Source organism: Priapulus caudatus, unplaced genomic scaffold (genome assembly GCF_000485595.1).
Source record: "Priapulus caudatus unplaced genomic scaffold, Priapulus_caudatus-5.0.1 Scaffold1026, whole genome shotgun sequence".
Lineage (NCBI taxonomy): Eukaryota > Metazoa > Priapulida > Priapulimorpha > Priapulimorphida > Priapulidae > Priapulus > Priapulus caudatus.
Window position 1 is genome coordinate 3,090 of NW_014578087.1, and position 15,871 is coordinate 18,960.

Below are 15,871 nucleotides of genomic sequence, written 5' to 3' on the forward strand. Positions count from 1 at the left end.
CCGTCCGTCCGTCCGTCCGTCCGTCCGTCCGTCCGTGCGAGCGTCCGTCCGTCCGTCAACAGTTGGGCACAAATCTAAACGGCTCGACGTACGGTCACGATATTCGGGACGTGGGGGGGTAATCCGAAAACGAGTTGGGATGTTGAAGCTGGGGGTCAAAGGTCAAAGGTCAAGAGGTGTAAAAGAAGGGGGAACATTCCCTCCTTAACTTAAGGTATAGGGAGGAAATGCAGAGTCGGTGTATAGCATCATGGTAGGAAAAGCCATCACTGTGCCCGAAATTGGAGGTTACAGGTCAAAGGTCAATGGGCACCAGGGGCCACATTTTAGACATTTTCTGAGGACATGTCGTTGACGAAGCGGATTGAAAAACTTTTTTTGTTTCAGCGGTGACCTAGCATTTTTATGGCATTATTGAAAGGACGCCATGAAATCTACTTTCCTGCTGACATGCGAAGAGTAAGGTTCAGATAACCTTTTGACCCTAGCCAGGAGGGTTAACATGGAGTTGTTGACTGTTCTGTTAGAAAGAATTGACTGCCCGGGTTTGCTAGGTAGAATCTAACATGCCTGGATGTATGAGGCCTATAATGTCACAGTGAAATTTCAAAAAGCTAAACTTGGTTAAAGAAGGTTTATGCCTCCTTAAATCGTATAATTTCTATGGCATTTCTGTACTGTCAGTATGTTACATGTACCGTATGCCACTGCCAGTGGCTACTGCCAGTGCATGTGTTGGTGGTACTGTGTGGTTTTGCCTGCCGTTAATTGGTTACAGGTGGCAGCTCTCTATTGCAGCTGTAGGCTTGCCTAGGTAAATGCGATGAGTGCTTACCTATTCTGGTCTTGCAAATAGTGTTGGCTACTACTTATGATCGGAGCTTCCATCTTTAATCTGAAGACACTTAAACGTACGCGCCATCTCGTGGCAACTTTCATAACGAATCCACCGAACATCCTTTAGAAGGTTCCTGATACCATCCCTGTGCATTCCACTATTTCGGCGTGTATGTGAACACATTTGGACTAACAGGGTTTACTAGAATCCCACCACTCCACCACAGAGTCACCGCAGTAGACGTTAGATGAGCGCTGTCGCTCCGCGGCATTGTGTTTTTTTCCCTGCCAAAAACATGGGTAAGCAGGAATGTAATTTTTTTTCCAAGTTAATATGGAATAGGATATAATTTGAACGAGCGAGTAACCGAAGTGTGGCGCAGCGCGTTCCCCAGCGTCGTGCGCATGCAAATGCATCGATCTGTGGGTGTGGAAAATATCACACGTGTTTGATATTTTCTTTCACGTGTGGAAGATTGAACAGCGGCTGCAGAGTGGGCTGGTGTAAAGTTCCCACCGTCTCCTCTCTTGTAACCGACCAATAGCAGGAGGTCAAGCGAGTCACGTGATCTTAACTTGCGGTTGCAGCGCGGCATTGATTGATGTACAGGGGGGGTGGGTGCATGTGTTAAGTCGCCGGCTCATTGAATATGTGGGGCGGGTGACCACCGCTGGGATAAGCCTGAGGCGGACGTAGTGTCTTTCTTGGAATTTGTGAAAAAGCTGCAAAAGGTTTGTAGCCTGCTTTGCACTCAATTACATAATTGTATCCCCCGAACGAAGTTTCGTGGGATACTATGGATTGGCATCGTCGCGCCGCCGCCGCCGCCGCCGCCGCCGCAGAGATTTCCTTGTGAGCGCTCTACCGGCTGCAGTTCTTCTCGGATCATCTTCAAATTTTGAATGAAGATGCGTTATCGTAAAGCGAAGACACCTATCGTTTTTGGTGTGGGCGGAGTCATCGTTGCCATGGTAACAACATTTTTGTCGAAATATTCTAGACCTGTAACTTCTGCACTTTTTACCCGATTGTCATGAAATTAGATGTTTGTATTAAAATTTAAATTTAAAATTTAAAAAAAAAGAAAGAAAAAAAATATTGCAAAAAAATATAAAAAAATAAAAATATTTGTATTAAAAATTTGTATTTAAATTTATATATAAATTTATGATTGTCATCAAAATATATATATATACATATATATATATATATATAGGACATGTTATATCGGCCCTGTGTGCCAAATTCGATGAAAATCGGGTAAAAACAGCACAAGTTACCTGTAGGTTCTACAATATTTCCACAAAAACGTTGTTACCATGGCAACAATGACTCCTCCCACACCAAAAACAATTGGCGTCTTTGCTTTAGCATAACGCACCTTCATGCCAAATTCCCAGAAGCGACCTGCGTATGCAAGGCAGATAACGCATCGAGATAAACAATATTGCGGAGTTTACTCGCACATCCGGGCTCTTGCGGAGATGCGTAACTAATGGCGCAGAACATAGGCGCTGAACTGTCAATGGGTGTATGGAGGCATAATTGTTATATATATATATACCATATTACCCATCGGCCAGATGGGTTTGACCCTGCCGCCCGCGTGCGCGAAACACTGTAAACCCCAGACGGAAAGGATTGGTCATGTACGCATGATCAGACGTTACTACAAGTTGTGTAATTATTCATATATATCATTGATTATTATTACTTATAATTATTTACGATAAAAGGTCTGTCATTATGAACCCCCTAATCCTATCAACGAGCAGATTGTTCAAATCACGAATAGTTACAAAACGCACTCCCTCATTTTGCTGCGTACTCTTATTGTATCCCTCGTATAGTCTACAGTATTTAGTAGTATTTTTATGACATGAAACTGTGTGATGTGTTTATTGAGAAATGTGGATGTACAGCACAACACCAGAAATGATTATGGCCATTACTGTTAACGGCCGGCGTAAATTCACGTATCTCCTCGAAAACGCCATAAGCGAATTTACCCATTTACCTCTTACCGGAAGCGGTTTCGAACGTGGCGAGACGGATAAAGCTATGTCACTAGCCTATATTTTCCGTCCAACAACGTTAATAAAACAACATTTCAACGACAACAACATTCACGCTTGCTTCGCAGGTAGCCATGACGGAAATTTCGATCGGTACCTGCTGCATCTCTAGTCCTTACGGACAATTATTAAGACAAAACTCATCGGTACGAAGAGGGGGTAGGGGGGGGCGGGTACTGTTCACAGTGAAAATATTCCTCCTAGGGTAACCAGATCCATATACTTGCACATCTGAGGCAGACCAGTTTACGTCCTTACAGAGATATTCCATTCATACTAGATCACGGGGGATACATGTAGTTGGCGACAACTGCCCGTTTCTAGTTTAACCCATGCATCAGGTGTCGTTTTGTGCAGCCGCGCGACTATTATACTTGGCAGTAAATAATTGGTATATGTGTAATAATATTGTTAGTCCAACAGAGGGGGTTGGCTAGACCACCCCCCCCCCCTAAATCCACCACTACACACACGCACGCACGCACGCACACACACACAAACCCACACAGACAGAGAGCAACGTAAAAACAACGTCGAAATGTCAACGTTAAAACACGTTCAAGTGTAGAGACGGTGTGAAACTTTACACAGCCACTCCACAGACGCTGTTCAATCTTCCACACGTGGAAGAAAATATCAAACACGTGTGATATTTTCCACACGCCACAGATCGATGCATTTTGCATGCGCACACGCTGTGGAACGCGCTGCGCCATCGTCCACGTAGCGCAGCGCGTTCCACAGCGTGTGCGGCAACGGCTCTGCGGCCGCGTATAGCACGATAGCATGCGTATACTATATAGTACGCGATCGATCGCGTACATCAAAGCCGGCCACCGCGCCATACGGCATTCAGGCTCTGTTTATGAAGTAGCCGGCCCAGGCTCTATACGACTGTTTCACGTTGTAGGAAAAATATTTTGGAACTCTCTTTACGTAAATAAGATGACAAGAGTTGGATATTTGAATATGTATGATTGGCAGGCGGTATCTCAGATTTTTTTTTTTGAAACCCTCTAAAAGTGACCGCAGTCGCACATTTTTCACTCCGAAATGTGAAGTGCGGGCGGGTGACCCGAACCAAAGGTAATTTTTGGGTCGGCCTAAGTAGTGTTAAAGATATTATCCCACAAATGTCATGGCCAGCGAGTGAGTTACAACTCTTCTAATCTCTCACTGTGTATACAGTGAGCAATTACTCGTTATATGTAGTAGTAGAAAATGCTCGTAATCCATAATTCTCATAGAACATGTATTCGTTATTTATGAAAAATAGTGCACATTGACTAACTCAAAAAGTGCCCATCCCCTCTCTTCAATATTGGTAGAATATGAGTTACAATGTATTAAAAGTGTTAAACATGCACGAAATAAACTGCATATTATATATAAATTTTCCTAAAAATATAGATGACAACTTGGGTGTATTCATTAACTGTGTACGTGTTAGATTTGGCAAAAAACACTCGTAATTATTTTGCTCCGTTCCACAGCAACACAATCTTTTTGTCGTGGCGACGTCTTTCCGGCTGTCTAGTTTAACCTCTCGCTTCTTTACCTCGCAAGGTACACAGAGGATGTCAAAGAGAATGGCGAAGGCAGGGAGGGCAAGAAGGCGAAGAAGGCTGAGAAGGCAGAGAAGGAGACGAAGAAGGAGGTGGAGGTGACCGTGGTGGAGGAATCCCCGATCCCCGGCCCTGAGAAGCCGAGTCCGGGCATGCTCACCGCGATGCAGATAAAAGACATGATGGCCAACGCTCAGAAGATGATCGAGGAGCGCAAGAAACAACTCAATCTTCTCACCCAGGCCGGTGCGTGCGATTGCTCTATGGTGTTCCCGCATTACCGTTACCAATCTCATCACCATTGTAATACGCATACTACTCGGGTGAACAATAACAATGTTAGCATTTGCAGAGGTTTCAATTGAATTGAAGGCACACACGATCCCAAACATATTCGAATTCGAACACATTCAAACACATTCAAAGGCACATCTAGTGTGGAGAAATAACGATTTATTCCTTATCTTTTAATTTTGTTTTTGTCATGTGGCAATTTGTACTGTTCGCTTCAGGCCAATTTCCAGCCCAGCTTTCGCCACAGATGCAGTTGTCATCAGAATATCAGGTGGCGTTACACACAGAGGCAATGGAGAAGGCTAAAAAGGCAGCGGAAATACAGGTGAGTGCCTCATTACAATTTGATATAGGAAATTTGTGTTTAATACAGTATCACTGATACAGAACAGATACCTATACACTATACAGTATCACTTTTATACAGTAATCTGTAATTTAACAGGGAATCTGTGTTGTCTGTATAACATCGCAGAAATGGCTTGCCCACGTTAGCGGGTAATACCTTCTTATTATTTTTCTTCATATTCTTTTACTTCATGATTTGTTGATTAATTAACCTGCACCTGGGAGGTATATTTCTGGTCACACCTGTGTGACTGCATGCATGAGTTGCATCTGGACAGGAAAATGTTCATCTAAAATTTCTTCTGAATTTTTTTCTGGAAAATCTTGTAAAATTAAAAAAAAAATTTATAAAAGATTGTGCCTGTAGGTTATAATCGTCGTTGATCGTGTGTTGCAGGCGAGAATCCAGGCGCAACTGCAAGCAAAGCCGAATCTCCTTTTGGCAGTCGGACCCGGTACGGCCGCCGTGGCAGCCACCGCTGGCGCCGCATCGGGGAAACCCAGCGCGAGCGCGCAGTCCGCAGGCCCTGTGGCCCTGATCCTGGACGATGAGGGACGTACGGTGGACGCGACAGGCAGGGCCATTCACATTCCTGTTCACACTCCGACGCTGAAAGCGAACATCAGGGCGAAACGACGCGAGGAGTTTAAACAGGTGGGCGCTCGCATGGTAGCGGTTGTTTCGAACGTGGAGTTAATTTTCTGTAGTGCCTTGAATGGTGGCTAAAAATCGACCAAAAACTTTCTGCTGCCCTACCAGTATCTTTATGGACTAGCATGTACATTCTAACATGCAAAGTAGGTTAATTTCCACGTATCGGATTAGTTTGTGATTATAATTCATGCACCTAACATGTTGTACCGTAAACTACTTCATTGAAAATGTAGATTAGAACTAAAATTTAAAAAATGTAGATTTAAAAAAACGGATATACGTATTCCGCAAAATTTTCTCTCGTTTTGCGAGTGCGTGCGACGGCCAACGCAGCTAGCCGTCCGCGACGCATTAGAGGAATGCACTGACACACTAGAGGGCGCTACTATCAATGCAGGTTCAGGACAAGCCGCCGGAGGAGTTTTCGGACGCGAGTTCGTTCTTTGACGCGCGCCTGCAGCTGAAGTCGGCGCAGCGGGTGAAGCGCAAGTTCCGCTTCGTCGACCAGGGCCGCTACATACAGCTCGCGCAGCGCGTGCGCACCAAGGCCCAGCTCGAGAAACTGCAGAAAGAGATCTTCCAGGTGCAAACGAGATTTTTCCGCTTTTGTGATTTTCCCCGACAAGGGATTCGAGATCAAAAGCAGCGTGTATCGTTTGGATATAAACGGCCCGAAATCAAATATTTTCAGCAACGGGAACATGACTGGACTTTTTTATACAGTTCTCAAACTCGTCAAGTTTTATTTAATTTGCTATATTAATTAATATTGTATTATTCTATAACGTTAATTAGAATCTATAAAGATATGACACTATCCATGCCGCATACATATTGACATGATAACAGCAAATCCATAACGTGATCTTTATTCTCACCCCCGGCTTTCCGCCGCGCATCCAGGTTGCCAAGAAGAAGGCAGATAAAGTATTATATAGTACATATAAATATATATATATATATGGGGCACAGTACTATATACGACGTTACCCACGCACACATATTCACACGATAACAGCGAATCCGTAACGTGATTTTAATTCTCTGTCGCGCCTCCAGGTTGCGAAGAAGACGGGGATACAGTCGGCTGCGAAGCTCGCCCTCATTGCGCCGAAGAGCGTCGTCGCGTCGGACGAGATTCCCGACGTGGAGTGGTGGGACGCGGTGGTCCTGCGCAACGAGAGCTACACGAGCCTGGACCAGAACCCCACGAAAAACCCCGACGGCACTCCGGGGGAGAGGTGGGTTGTGGTCGCTGGCGGGGAGGCACGAGAAAAGGTGGAAGGGGTGGGGGCGAACCGTAGGGTGGGCGAGAATCGAGGGGTCGGGGTGCGGCTATGGAAGCTACATCAAGCTAGGAGGAAAGGCCATGAGAAACCCCGACGGCACTCCGGGGAGAGGTGGGTTGTGGTCGGCGGTAGGGAGGCATGAGAAAAGGTGGAAGGGTGGGGGAGAATCAAGGGTCAGGGGAGAATCGAGGGGTGGGGGTGTGCGGCTATGGAAGCTACATCAGCCTGGACCAGAACCCCACGAAAAACCCTGAAGGCACTCCGGGAGAGAGGTGGGTTGTGATCGGTGGTGGGGAGGTATGAGAAAAGGTGGAAGGGGTGGGGGAGAATCAAGGGGTGCCCCCTCCATTCGCCCCGTGTCCCGCTGCCTACAGACTAAATGTAATTGTAGTATTACATTGGTCGTAGGTTCGACGGCGTGACTAACCTCGTGGAGCACCCGATACAGCTGAACCCGCCCGCAGACACGTCTGCCGACGTGCCGATACCCGTCATGCTGACAAAGAAGGAAAGGAAGAAGCTGCGCAGGATGACGCGGCGTGAGACGTGGAAGGAGAAGCAGGAGAAGATACGACTGGGGCTGAACTCGGTCGAGGAGCCCAAGGTGAGGAGGGGAGAACGTCGTAGCTGACTGTGTGCGAGGGAGGGGGTCATAGTTATCTGTTGGTAAAGGAGGAGTATCATAGCCGTCTGTTGGGTGGGGGGGGTCATAGTTATTGGTTGGTAAGGGAGGAGGTCATCTACAGTCATCAGTGGGTGAGGGAGGGGTTCATAGTCATTGTTGGGTGAGGGAGGAGGTTATAGCTGTCAGTTATGAAGAATATTCATCATAGTTACTCCACTCCTCACCCGGTTTTTTGCTCGCCACTTCGGACCACTCTCACCCCAGTTTTCGCTCGGCACTCCGGACCACTCTCACCACGGTTTTCGCTTGTTCGTTCCCCGCAGATGCGCATGTCCAACCTGATGCGCGTGCTCGGCATGGAAGCCGTTCAGGACCCGACGAAGATCGAGGCGCAGGTGCGCACGCAGATGGCAAAGCGTCAGAAGGACCACGAGGACGCAAACGCGGCGCGTAAGCTGACGCGCGAGCAGCGCTCCGACAAGAAGATCAAGAAGCTGACGGAGGACACGACGGTGGGCGTGCACGTTGCCGTCTACCGCGTGCGCGACCTATCGAGCCCGGCGAAGAAGTTCAAGGTGGAGACGAACTGCCAGCAGCTGCTGATGACCGGCACGGTGGTGCTCTACCGCGAGTGCAGCGTCGTCGTCGTCGAGGGTGGCCCGAAGCAGCAGAAGAAGTACCGCCGACTGATGCTGCACCGCATCAAGTGGGAGGAGGACGGAGGAGGCGGCGGCAAGGGGAAGGAGAAGGACAAGGAGGGAGGGGAGGCGTCGGCGGCGCGCGGCGGCGGCGGCGTCAACGCGTGCGTGCTCGTGTGGGAGGGAACGACGAAGGAGCGAAGCTTCGGCGAGATGAAGTTCAAGCTGTGTCCCGCGGAGACTTTTGCACGCGAACACTTCAAGAAGCACGGAGTCGAACATTACTGGGACTTGGCGTACACTCAGGCCATCATGGAGGCCAGTGCCGCAGAGTGAACACAGTTCAGATTGAGGATTAGTGTGTTATGAGCCGTATCACAGGAGGGTGAGGAAAAGGAGGGGAAGTGTGTGCCCGTCCAGCCCCGAGCTTTATTGCGTGTCACGGAGCTGTAGAAAGGAATCGGCACGTTAGGGGAAGCGTGGCCGCGACTTGATTCTAGTTAGAGATGTGCACACGCACAATGTCGCGATGGCCGATGCTTGATCGTTGCCCTAGGCATGAGTGTGTAAATTAAGAACCATGAGAATGAAATTAAGAGAAGTGAAGCTCCTGTCATTTGTTTGTAAGAATAAACATATTTACATAAGTAATCTCATAACTTCTTTTTTTTCTCTCCACTACATAAACCAGGCTTTCCAGCGGCCCTAAAATTCCTAAAAATTCCTAAAATTTTGAGCTCGTCCTAAAATTCCTAAAAAACATTAATGTATGAAATTCCTAAAAAAAGGGCTAAAATTTTATTCAAATTACTAAAAAAAAAAATTCCACATATGTTTGGAGTTTTTGGTGATGAGATGATGAACTTTTGGTTTGTAATTATGTCTAATGCAGGGTCTCCAACCATTCCTCATTCTGCGGAATCATTACGATTTCTAGGCTTAATTTCTGCATTCTGCAGCGGCAATGTTATATTCCTCATTTCAGTTGCACTGTACAAAATTTGCACTGATTGTTCGCATTGTTTGCTTGGACACATTGTTTTTTTTCAGGCATGTCTACGATAAATGAAACAGCCTAGTCAGACAGGCGCTGTCTGCAAGGTGTCGCGTAGTTTGTCTGCTAATCAGACAAGGGTTGTAGGGTTGAGATAGTGTTATCAGACATGAGAATATGGCCCACATTATGCCCCAGATTGCAGGAAAATGGCTTAAATATTTCAAAATTTTCTGGGGGGGGCATGCCCCAGGACCCCCCTAGCACTGGCACGCAGGCCTGCCTGAGGCAGCCAAGGTACATTTCGCCCCCCTCAATGTCCATCTATTTCTGACATTCGACGATTTCGACTGATTTCTGACATTCGACGATTTTCTGATGTCCATCAATTTCTGAATACGCCACTAGTTACTGATCACCGCGGGAACATTCCGCATTTGGAGTTCACAGGGTTGGAGACCCTGCTAATGGATGTTTTCTAGTTATCTTTATACAGAGTGAGTATTGTGACTCAGTCTACCAGTGATTCCTAAGCTTCAGTGTCTGATTATACGACCCTGTTCCTGGCTGGATGTACAAGACATGCCTAATTTGCATGAAACTTGATGATGTACAGTTGTATCGAGGACTTGGAGGATAGGAATAGCTGGTAGACTGGACACATACCACATAGAACTGTATCTGTAAGTTAACACGTTGATGTTTATGAAAGGTAAGTGACTTATTTTATCCTGAAAATGTTTCGATTCATCCCTAAAAATTCCTAAAATAGCCCTAAAAAAACCTGAATTTCTCCCTAAAATTAGCCCTAAAATGTTGTCAAGGACTGCTGGAAAGCCTGCATAAACCTGCGGTTCAACCTACCTATTTCCATGTATGTAAATATGAGCAGACCTGATCAAGGCAGTACATTACTTGGGCAAGTCCCACCCAAAACATCTCATTTTAAACAAGAATTAAATTTCAAAAACAGCCTTGCCGCCTGTTAATCATGGCTGCATGCTGCTGTTAATGAGAATGGGCTTTCTGAACATGCAGCATTGTATTAATCGGGTGATGTTCTCACTGTGGATTTGCCTTCAATCACATTGATCACACATCTTTAGCCCCAGTGCGTGAAAACTCGAGATGAACATAGAAACACCCTTCGCTCTACATTACATCATCATCTTTATTTTCTTTGGAACATTAAACATTAAATCAACGCTGCCCGGTAAAAGCTTACAGATCTATAGTGTATCAGCTGGCAACACTACAACGTAAACTCTGAGCAGCAAACGATGGTTCGTTAAATTGTCTCGCCACGATTCACACAGCATCGACGCAGAAACAAGACGGCATTAAATAGAGGCGAGTCACGACGACGACAGGGTCATAAAAACCGCATTTAAATATATATATGTGACAAGTGTCGCTACTCGCTAATCAAAGTTTTTATTTTACAGTAGTCCCTATACTGTATTAACATCATGATGTTTCAGATCGAAGTTGGTGCCGTACTCAGTATTTGTACAAGGCTTCTATGAGCTTGTGGCGCTGCATCATATACCCATCTAAGGTCTTGCAGGGTCTGGAAGAGGAAAAAACAAATGCACGTCACCACCATAATGTGCAATGGCAACTACTAGGGGCAATAAACATAGGCACGACGAACCGAAATGCTGGACAATACAGCCACCGTTGCTTATATAGTCCCAGGTAAATTCTTATTCATATGCATTTCATATGCTCACTTGTGTCTTGTTAACTCATTCAGTTTTGTAGCCAACTATTAACTCTCTGCCATGTCATGGTCAGTGATATCGGTTGCAGACGAGTAGGTAACAAAACCACACCTTGTCAGAAATGCCTCGAGCATGTCTTTAGTAGACTTTGGGAAGTACGGCTGTTTCACTGCGTGCAGTAGAATGGTCAACGGGCCATAGAGATCATGCACAAGTTGAAAATCCTTGTCCTCGCTCTGCAAAATTACAACCGACTGTCACTGACAGCCCCAGGGGGAGGAAGAGCATCAGGGTTGTGCACCCCCTCCTCCTTCCCGTAATACTAGCAAGCACAACAACCAACTTAACTCGCAATGACTTTCACATTCAACTTATAGGGATAGTAGACTCTAGGATTTTACTGCATCCAACTGTACTTACTGTATAACAAATAGTCTATACCCACACGTATTTGTTACCAGAAACCTAATTTAATTGTTATAATGAATTTCACATCAACGCTACGAAATTTGAACGGCGCCATGACACCCGCGGCCGTGCTGCCACCCTGAAAAAGTTGCGTATTTGCCAATTTATTTTGCACGTTACAGACCGAGGGCTAATCACAAAGGTAAAATTATATTCATACCTAAATGCTATTTAACGGAACGATGTTCATTTTAGGACAAATTTATCCATAATATAACTGAAACTATATGTCGTTTATAAGATATTACAATCCTTTTGCTTTTAAATTAATAAATAAGAAACACCCTCGGTCTGTAGCCCTTGACTGAAAAGTGGTTTTGCGCAACTTATCAGATAGTGCGCTTTGAGTGGCTCCACCGTCGTTGTAATCAAACTGTCGTCGTTAGTTTTAAAACATTTTTTAATAGTATTTGTAATGATGATTGAACCATGAAACTTTTTATGTAGCGTAATTTTAGCCTAAATTAACTGAAAATAACCCTAGAAGCTAGAGAAACGATCCCTTTAACAGAATTCTATTAAAATCTGTCCACTTACCTTAATGAGTCCAAGATGAACTAACAAAGAATTTGAGAGCAATGACAGGTTCATGTCGCCTTGGCCAAAAGTGTTAATTAGCAGTGCATCTGTAATTATAATTAAGTATAATTGAAATTCTGATTTTCTGAGCCTGTATAAAATAAATTAAAATTGGCAAGTTGTGCACAAGGAATTCCTACAGTATATATAGTGAATTAAATCATAGAAACTAAATCTTCAAAGATTTTCTGTAGAAAATGTGAAAAAATTAAATCACTATTACCCCCCCCCCACACACACACACACACACACACACATACACTATAACCTCACTGATTCAGTCATTTCGATTAGGGGAACAGAAACCAGGGGGGGGGGAAATCCGAGGGTCATACTCGGCTACCTGTGCATTTCATCGCAGCTTCATTCACGCTGCTATCCTCCCGCCGCCCAGCTGCCAGCGCGACCTTCATAAAGGTCACCATAACTTTCTCCGAATCTGCTATGTCGGCCTGAAACAAATACGGGTGTGAAGAAGGACAAAGGGCGATGTTTATTTTTGTATTGGTATTACTTTAAGCTTAAAAGAAATCGTGTACCGAGAAGAGAGCACTAGGCGTAGCATTAGGTTAGCACTTAGCATATGTAAATAATTTGATACTTGTGATCAACATAATTGAGATTAACCTCTAAACTAAAACAAGAGCCGCAGAGCATCTGGGCTCATCTGGGGTCTGTTGCTACGGTTATAAACGTAAAATTTCGGTCGTGCGTAATGACACATTTGTTAGGCGCAGATATGCAGATACGCAGTTGCGTACACTGCATGTAGATTTCTCTTTTTCTCGAGGCTGTAGCGCTGCCGGACGAGGCTGTGCGACTGATTGTTTATACAGATGTCTGATTGTCTATCAGACTGATTGTCTGATGGTCTTCTAACCCTAGCAAGACCGTTTCGTTGAGCTAGCAAGGCGGTAACGTTTTTTTATAACTTCACATAAATATTTATACTATATGTTAATTCGGGTGGCACTACAGGCAGAAATAGAGAGCTGCCACCTGTAACTAATTAACGCAGGCAAAAACTACACAGTACTATCACCGGCACATGCACTGGCAGTGGCATATGTTACATGTAACACACTGACACTGACAGTACAGAATGCCATAGAAATTATACAATTTAAGGAGCATAAACCTTCTTCAACCAAATTTAGCTTTTGAAATTTCACTGTGACATTGTAGCCTCATACATCCAGGCATGTATAGATTCTACTAGCAAACCCAGCAGTCAAATTCTTTCTAACAGTAAACAAATCCATGTTTAACCCTCCTCTTGAGGGTCAAAAGGTTATCCGACACTTACTCTTCGCATGTCAGCAGAAAGTAGATTTCATGGTCCTTTCAATAAAGCCATAAAAATGGTAGGTCACCGCTGAAACAAAAAAGTTTTTCAATCGCTCCGTCAGACCATGTCCTCAGAAAATGTCTAAAATCTGCCCTGTGCCCCATTGACCTGTGACCTCTAATTTCGGCACAGTGATGGCTTTTCCTACCATGATGCTATACACCGACTATCACGAGCCTAGGTCAAGCCGTTTAGATTTGTGCTGCAATTCTGCATTTCCTCCCTATATCTTAAGTTAAGGAGGAAATGTTCCTCCTTCTTTTACACCTCTTGACCTTTAACCTTTGACCCCCAGCTTCGACATACCAACTCGTTTTCGGATTACCCCCCACGTCCCAACTTTCGAATCCGTACGTCGAGCCGTTTAGATTTGTGCCCAACTGTTGACGGACGCACGCAGGGACGGACGCACGGCCGGACGCACGCTCATGCGATTCAACAAGCTGCAACTGACTATGTCAGATGAGCTAAAAATGTGAAATTTACGGTATAAACGGCTTGCTATAACGCGCGTACATTTTTTGTTTTCCTGATTTACCCGCTCAAGTATGATTGAGGTAGAAAATGTCCCGAAAGCACACATTCTTTATTAAATACATAATACTATAAAATACAATAACATTAACTCGGTTGCAAGCGCCATGTAAGCCGGTTGTTATTAGCAACAAGAACGAAAACTTATGATTCCAAAATGTATCCACCAGGTCACGCCACATTAGCCCTTTGGCGACACACGTCGTCACGGGAACTCACAGCGAGATGTTGTATGATCTGCTCGGCTCTATTCTCGCCGAGACCTAGAAGCCTGGCTGCAGAGGGCGCCGCTAAGAAGCTGTCGACTGTACAAGCCTCAGGCAGCACCTGCGAACGGGAGGGGACGGCTAACAATCAGTCAGGCACACATATAGTAGCTTTAGTAATGAATCGAACTCTATGGTGTTAGTATTTGTTAATGAGAAAGTTAAGAAACTGAACTAAGATATCGCCTGATAATTTAACGTTTAATTCTACGAATATTGTGGAATCAGGCTTTGCTACTTGTTGCTATTGATTTACAGCACAATTTTGCCGATGGGGACAATTTATATATTTAATATCGATATTTATAACAGACATAGATAATTTCTTCTGGGACAATGTAATCTTTTACAAGTGGGCCCTCCATTATATTTGCAATAGCATTCACAATAACAGGTATGAGAATGACCCAAGAACTGACAATACTGACCACAAAATGCGAGTGCCAAAGTCAAGGTTATGGGGAGAGTACAGGAGAAAGTATCACCTTCCTCTTAGTGAAGGTTTGGGAGGTCACTCTTAAGAAAATCATGAAAACTGGTTACTCTGTGGTGCATTCGGGTGTCTGAGCATCAGTTTCAAACACAGAACCAAAGGCCGAAACATATTCTACCCCCCACCAAGATTTTCCCCTCGAATTTACACCATCTTAAAAATGGCTCTGGCCGTAACAAAAAACACTGAAAATCACAGATACGTGAAAAATTCTCATCCCTGTATGTGAATGTATTGCAACAGTGGTAGCACTTTGCCAAGAAGAGAAATGCAAAATAGTACAAGTGTGACGTTTACACAAGTTTTTATTGCAAAATAGTGCAGATTTAGTACATGGAACTCTGTGTTACACCACACAGTAACAGAATTAATGACATTTGAAAACCAAAGACAATGGGACGCTATTGCACTGATCACTAATTCAGTTTATACTGTTAGGGTTAAAACTAAATTTTGAAAACGTACATATAGCAATCATCCCATCTGCAATAAAAACATGATACATCTCTAAAAATGAGAATATAAAAACCAGGCAGGTGGAAATTTTACTACCATAATCTGGTCATGAAAACATAACCCGTTTAAAAATATAATTACAGGACAAAGGATAAAATACAATCTTATGTGTGCTAAAAACCACGAAATGCACGTGAAGGTTGGTAGCGGGGAGAATTTTTTTTGCTAGAGTTTCAACTGTTCCAAAGTTTCCGCGAGATCCTGTTCAGTCGTCTGAAAGAAATGAACAAAAACTAAAAAACCCAAAACCAGTGTGAAGCGATGGGACAGTTTGTGATGAGGGATTTTTTTGCTGTGTGAGTATATATAATGGGATGTGTGTGTGCTAGTGAAGGTAAAGGGTAACAGATGTGTGAACGGTAATACGTGCACAGTTAACACGTTCAACGCTGCCCTGGTTAACAATGCACCTACCGCCCTGTGCTGAGATTTTCGCGTTTTTATCGCTTAGTCACCTATTACACAAAATGTTTTTGGCAGGTTTAACTAGCTATAAAATTATTTATAATTAGTGGCTAGTATAATATAGATATAAACTTACTCTCAGACATCAAAACAACACCGGAATCTATCACCCGTGATCTATCAAATCAAACACAACTTTCAGACATAAAAACAACTT

At 44.4% G+C, this 15,871-nt stretch overlaps 2 protein-coding genes across 5 annotated transcripts in view; one reads left to right on the forward strand and one right to left on the reverse strand.

Annotated features, from left to right (window-relative positions):
• The window catches only part of LOC106815034 (U4/U6 small nuclear ribonucleoprotein Prp3-like), a gene marked incomplete at its 5' end in the record, with an annotated part of 10,391 nt that extends 1,413 nt beyond the window's left edge, over positions 1-8,978 (forward strand). The window contains 7 exon segments of the mRNA XM_014819456.1: positions 4,480-4,724; positions 4,991-5,097; positions 5,518-5,775; positions 6,173-6,358; positions 6,835-7,016; positions 7,473-7,668; positions 8,013-8,978. Of these exon segments, the coding sequence (XP_014674942.1) occupies positions 4,480-4,724; positions 4,991-5,097; positions 5,518-5,775; positions 6,173-6,358; positions 6,835-7,016; positions 7,473-7,668; positions 8,013-8,663 (1,825 nt within the window). The 3' untranslated portion in view covers positions 8,664-8,978.
• Positions 8,979-10,474: 1,496 nt separating this feature from the next.
• The window catches only part of LOC106815035 (ran GTPase-activating protein 1-like), an 18,088-nt gene continuing 12,691 nt past the window's right edge, over positions 10,475-15,871 (reverse strand). For all 4 annotated transcript variants that reach the window (XM_014819457.1, XM_014819458.1, XM_014819460.1 and 1 more), the window contains 5 exons: positions 14,194-14,301; positions 12,436-12,544; positions 12,051-12,139; positions 11,157-11,281; positions 10,475-10,891 (listed from right to left, as the gene is read on the reverse strand). In XM_014819457.1, coding sequence (XP_014674943.1) covers positions 10,822-10,891; positions 11,157-11,281; positions 12,051-12,139; positions 12,436-12,544; positions 14,194-14,301 — 501 coding nt within the window. In that variant the 3' untranslated portion in view covers positions 10,475-10,821. The remainder of the gene's footprint in view (positions 10,892-11,156; positions 11,282-12,050; positions 12,140-12,435; positions 12,545-14,193; positions 14,302-15,871) is intronic.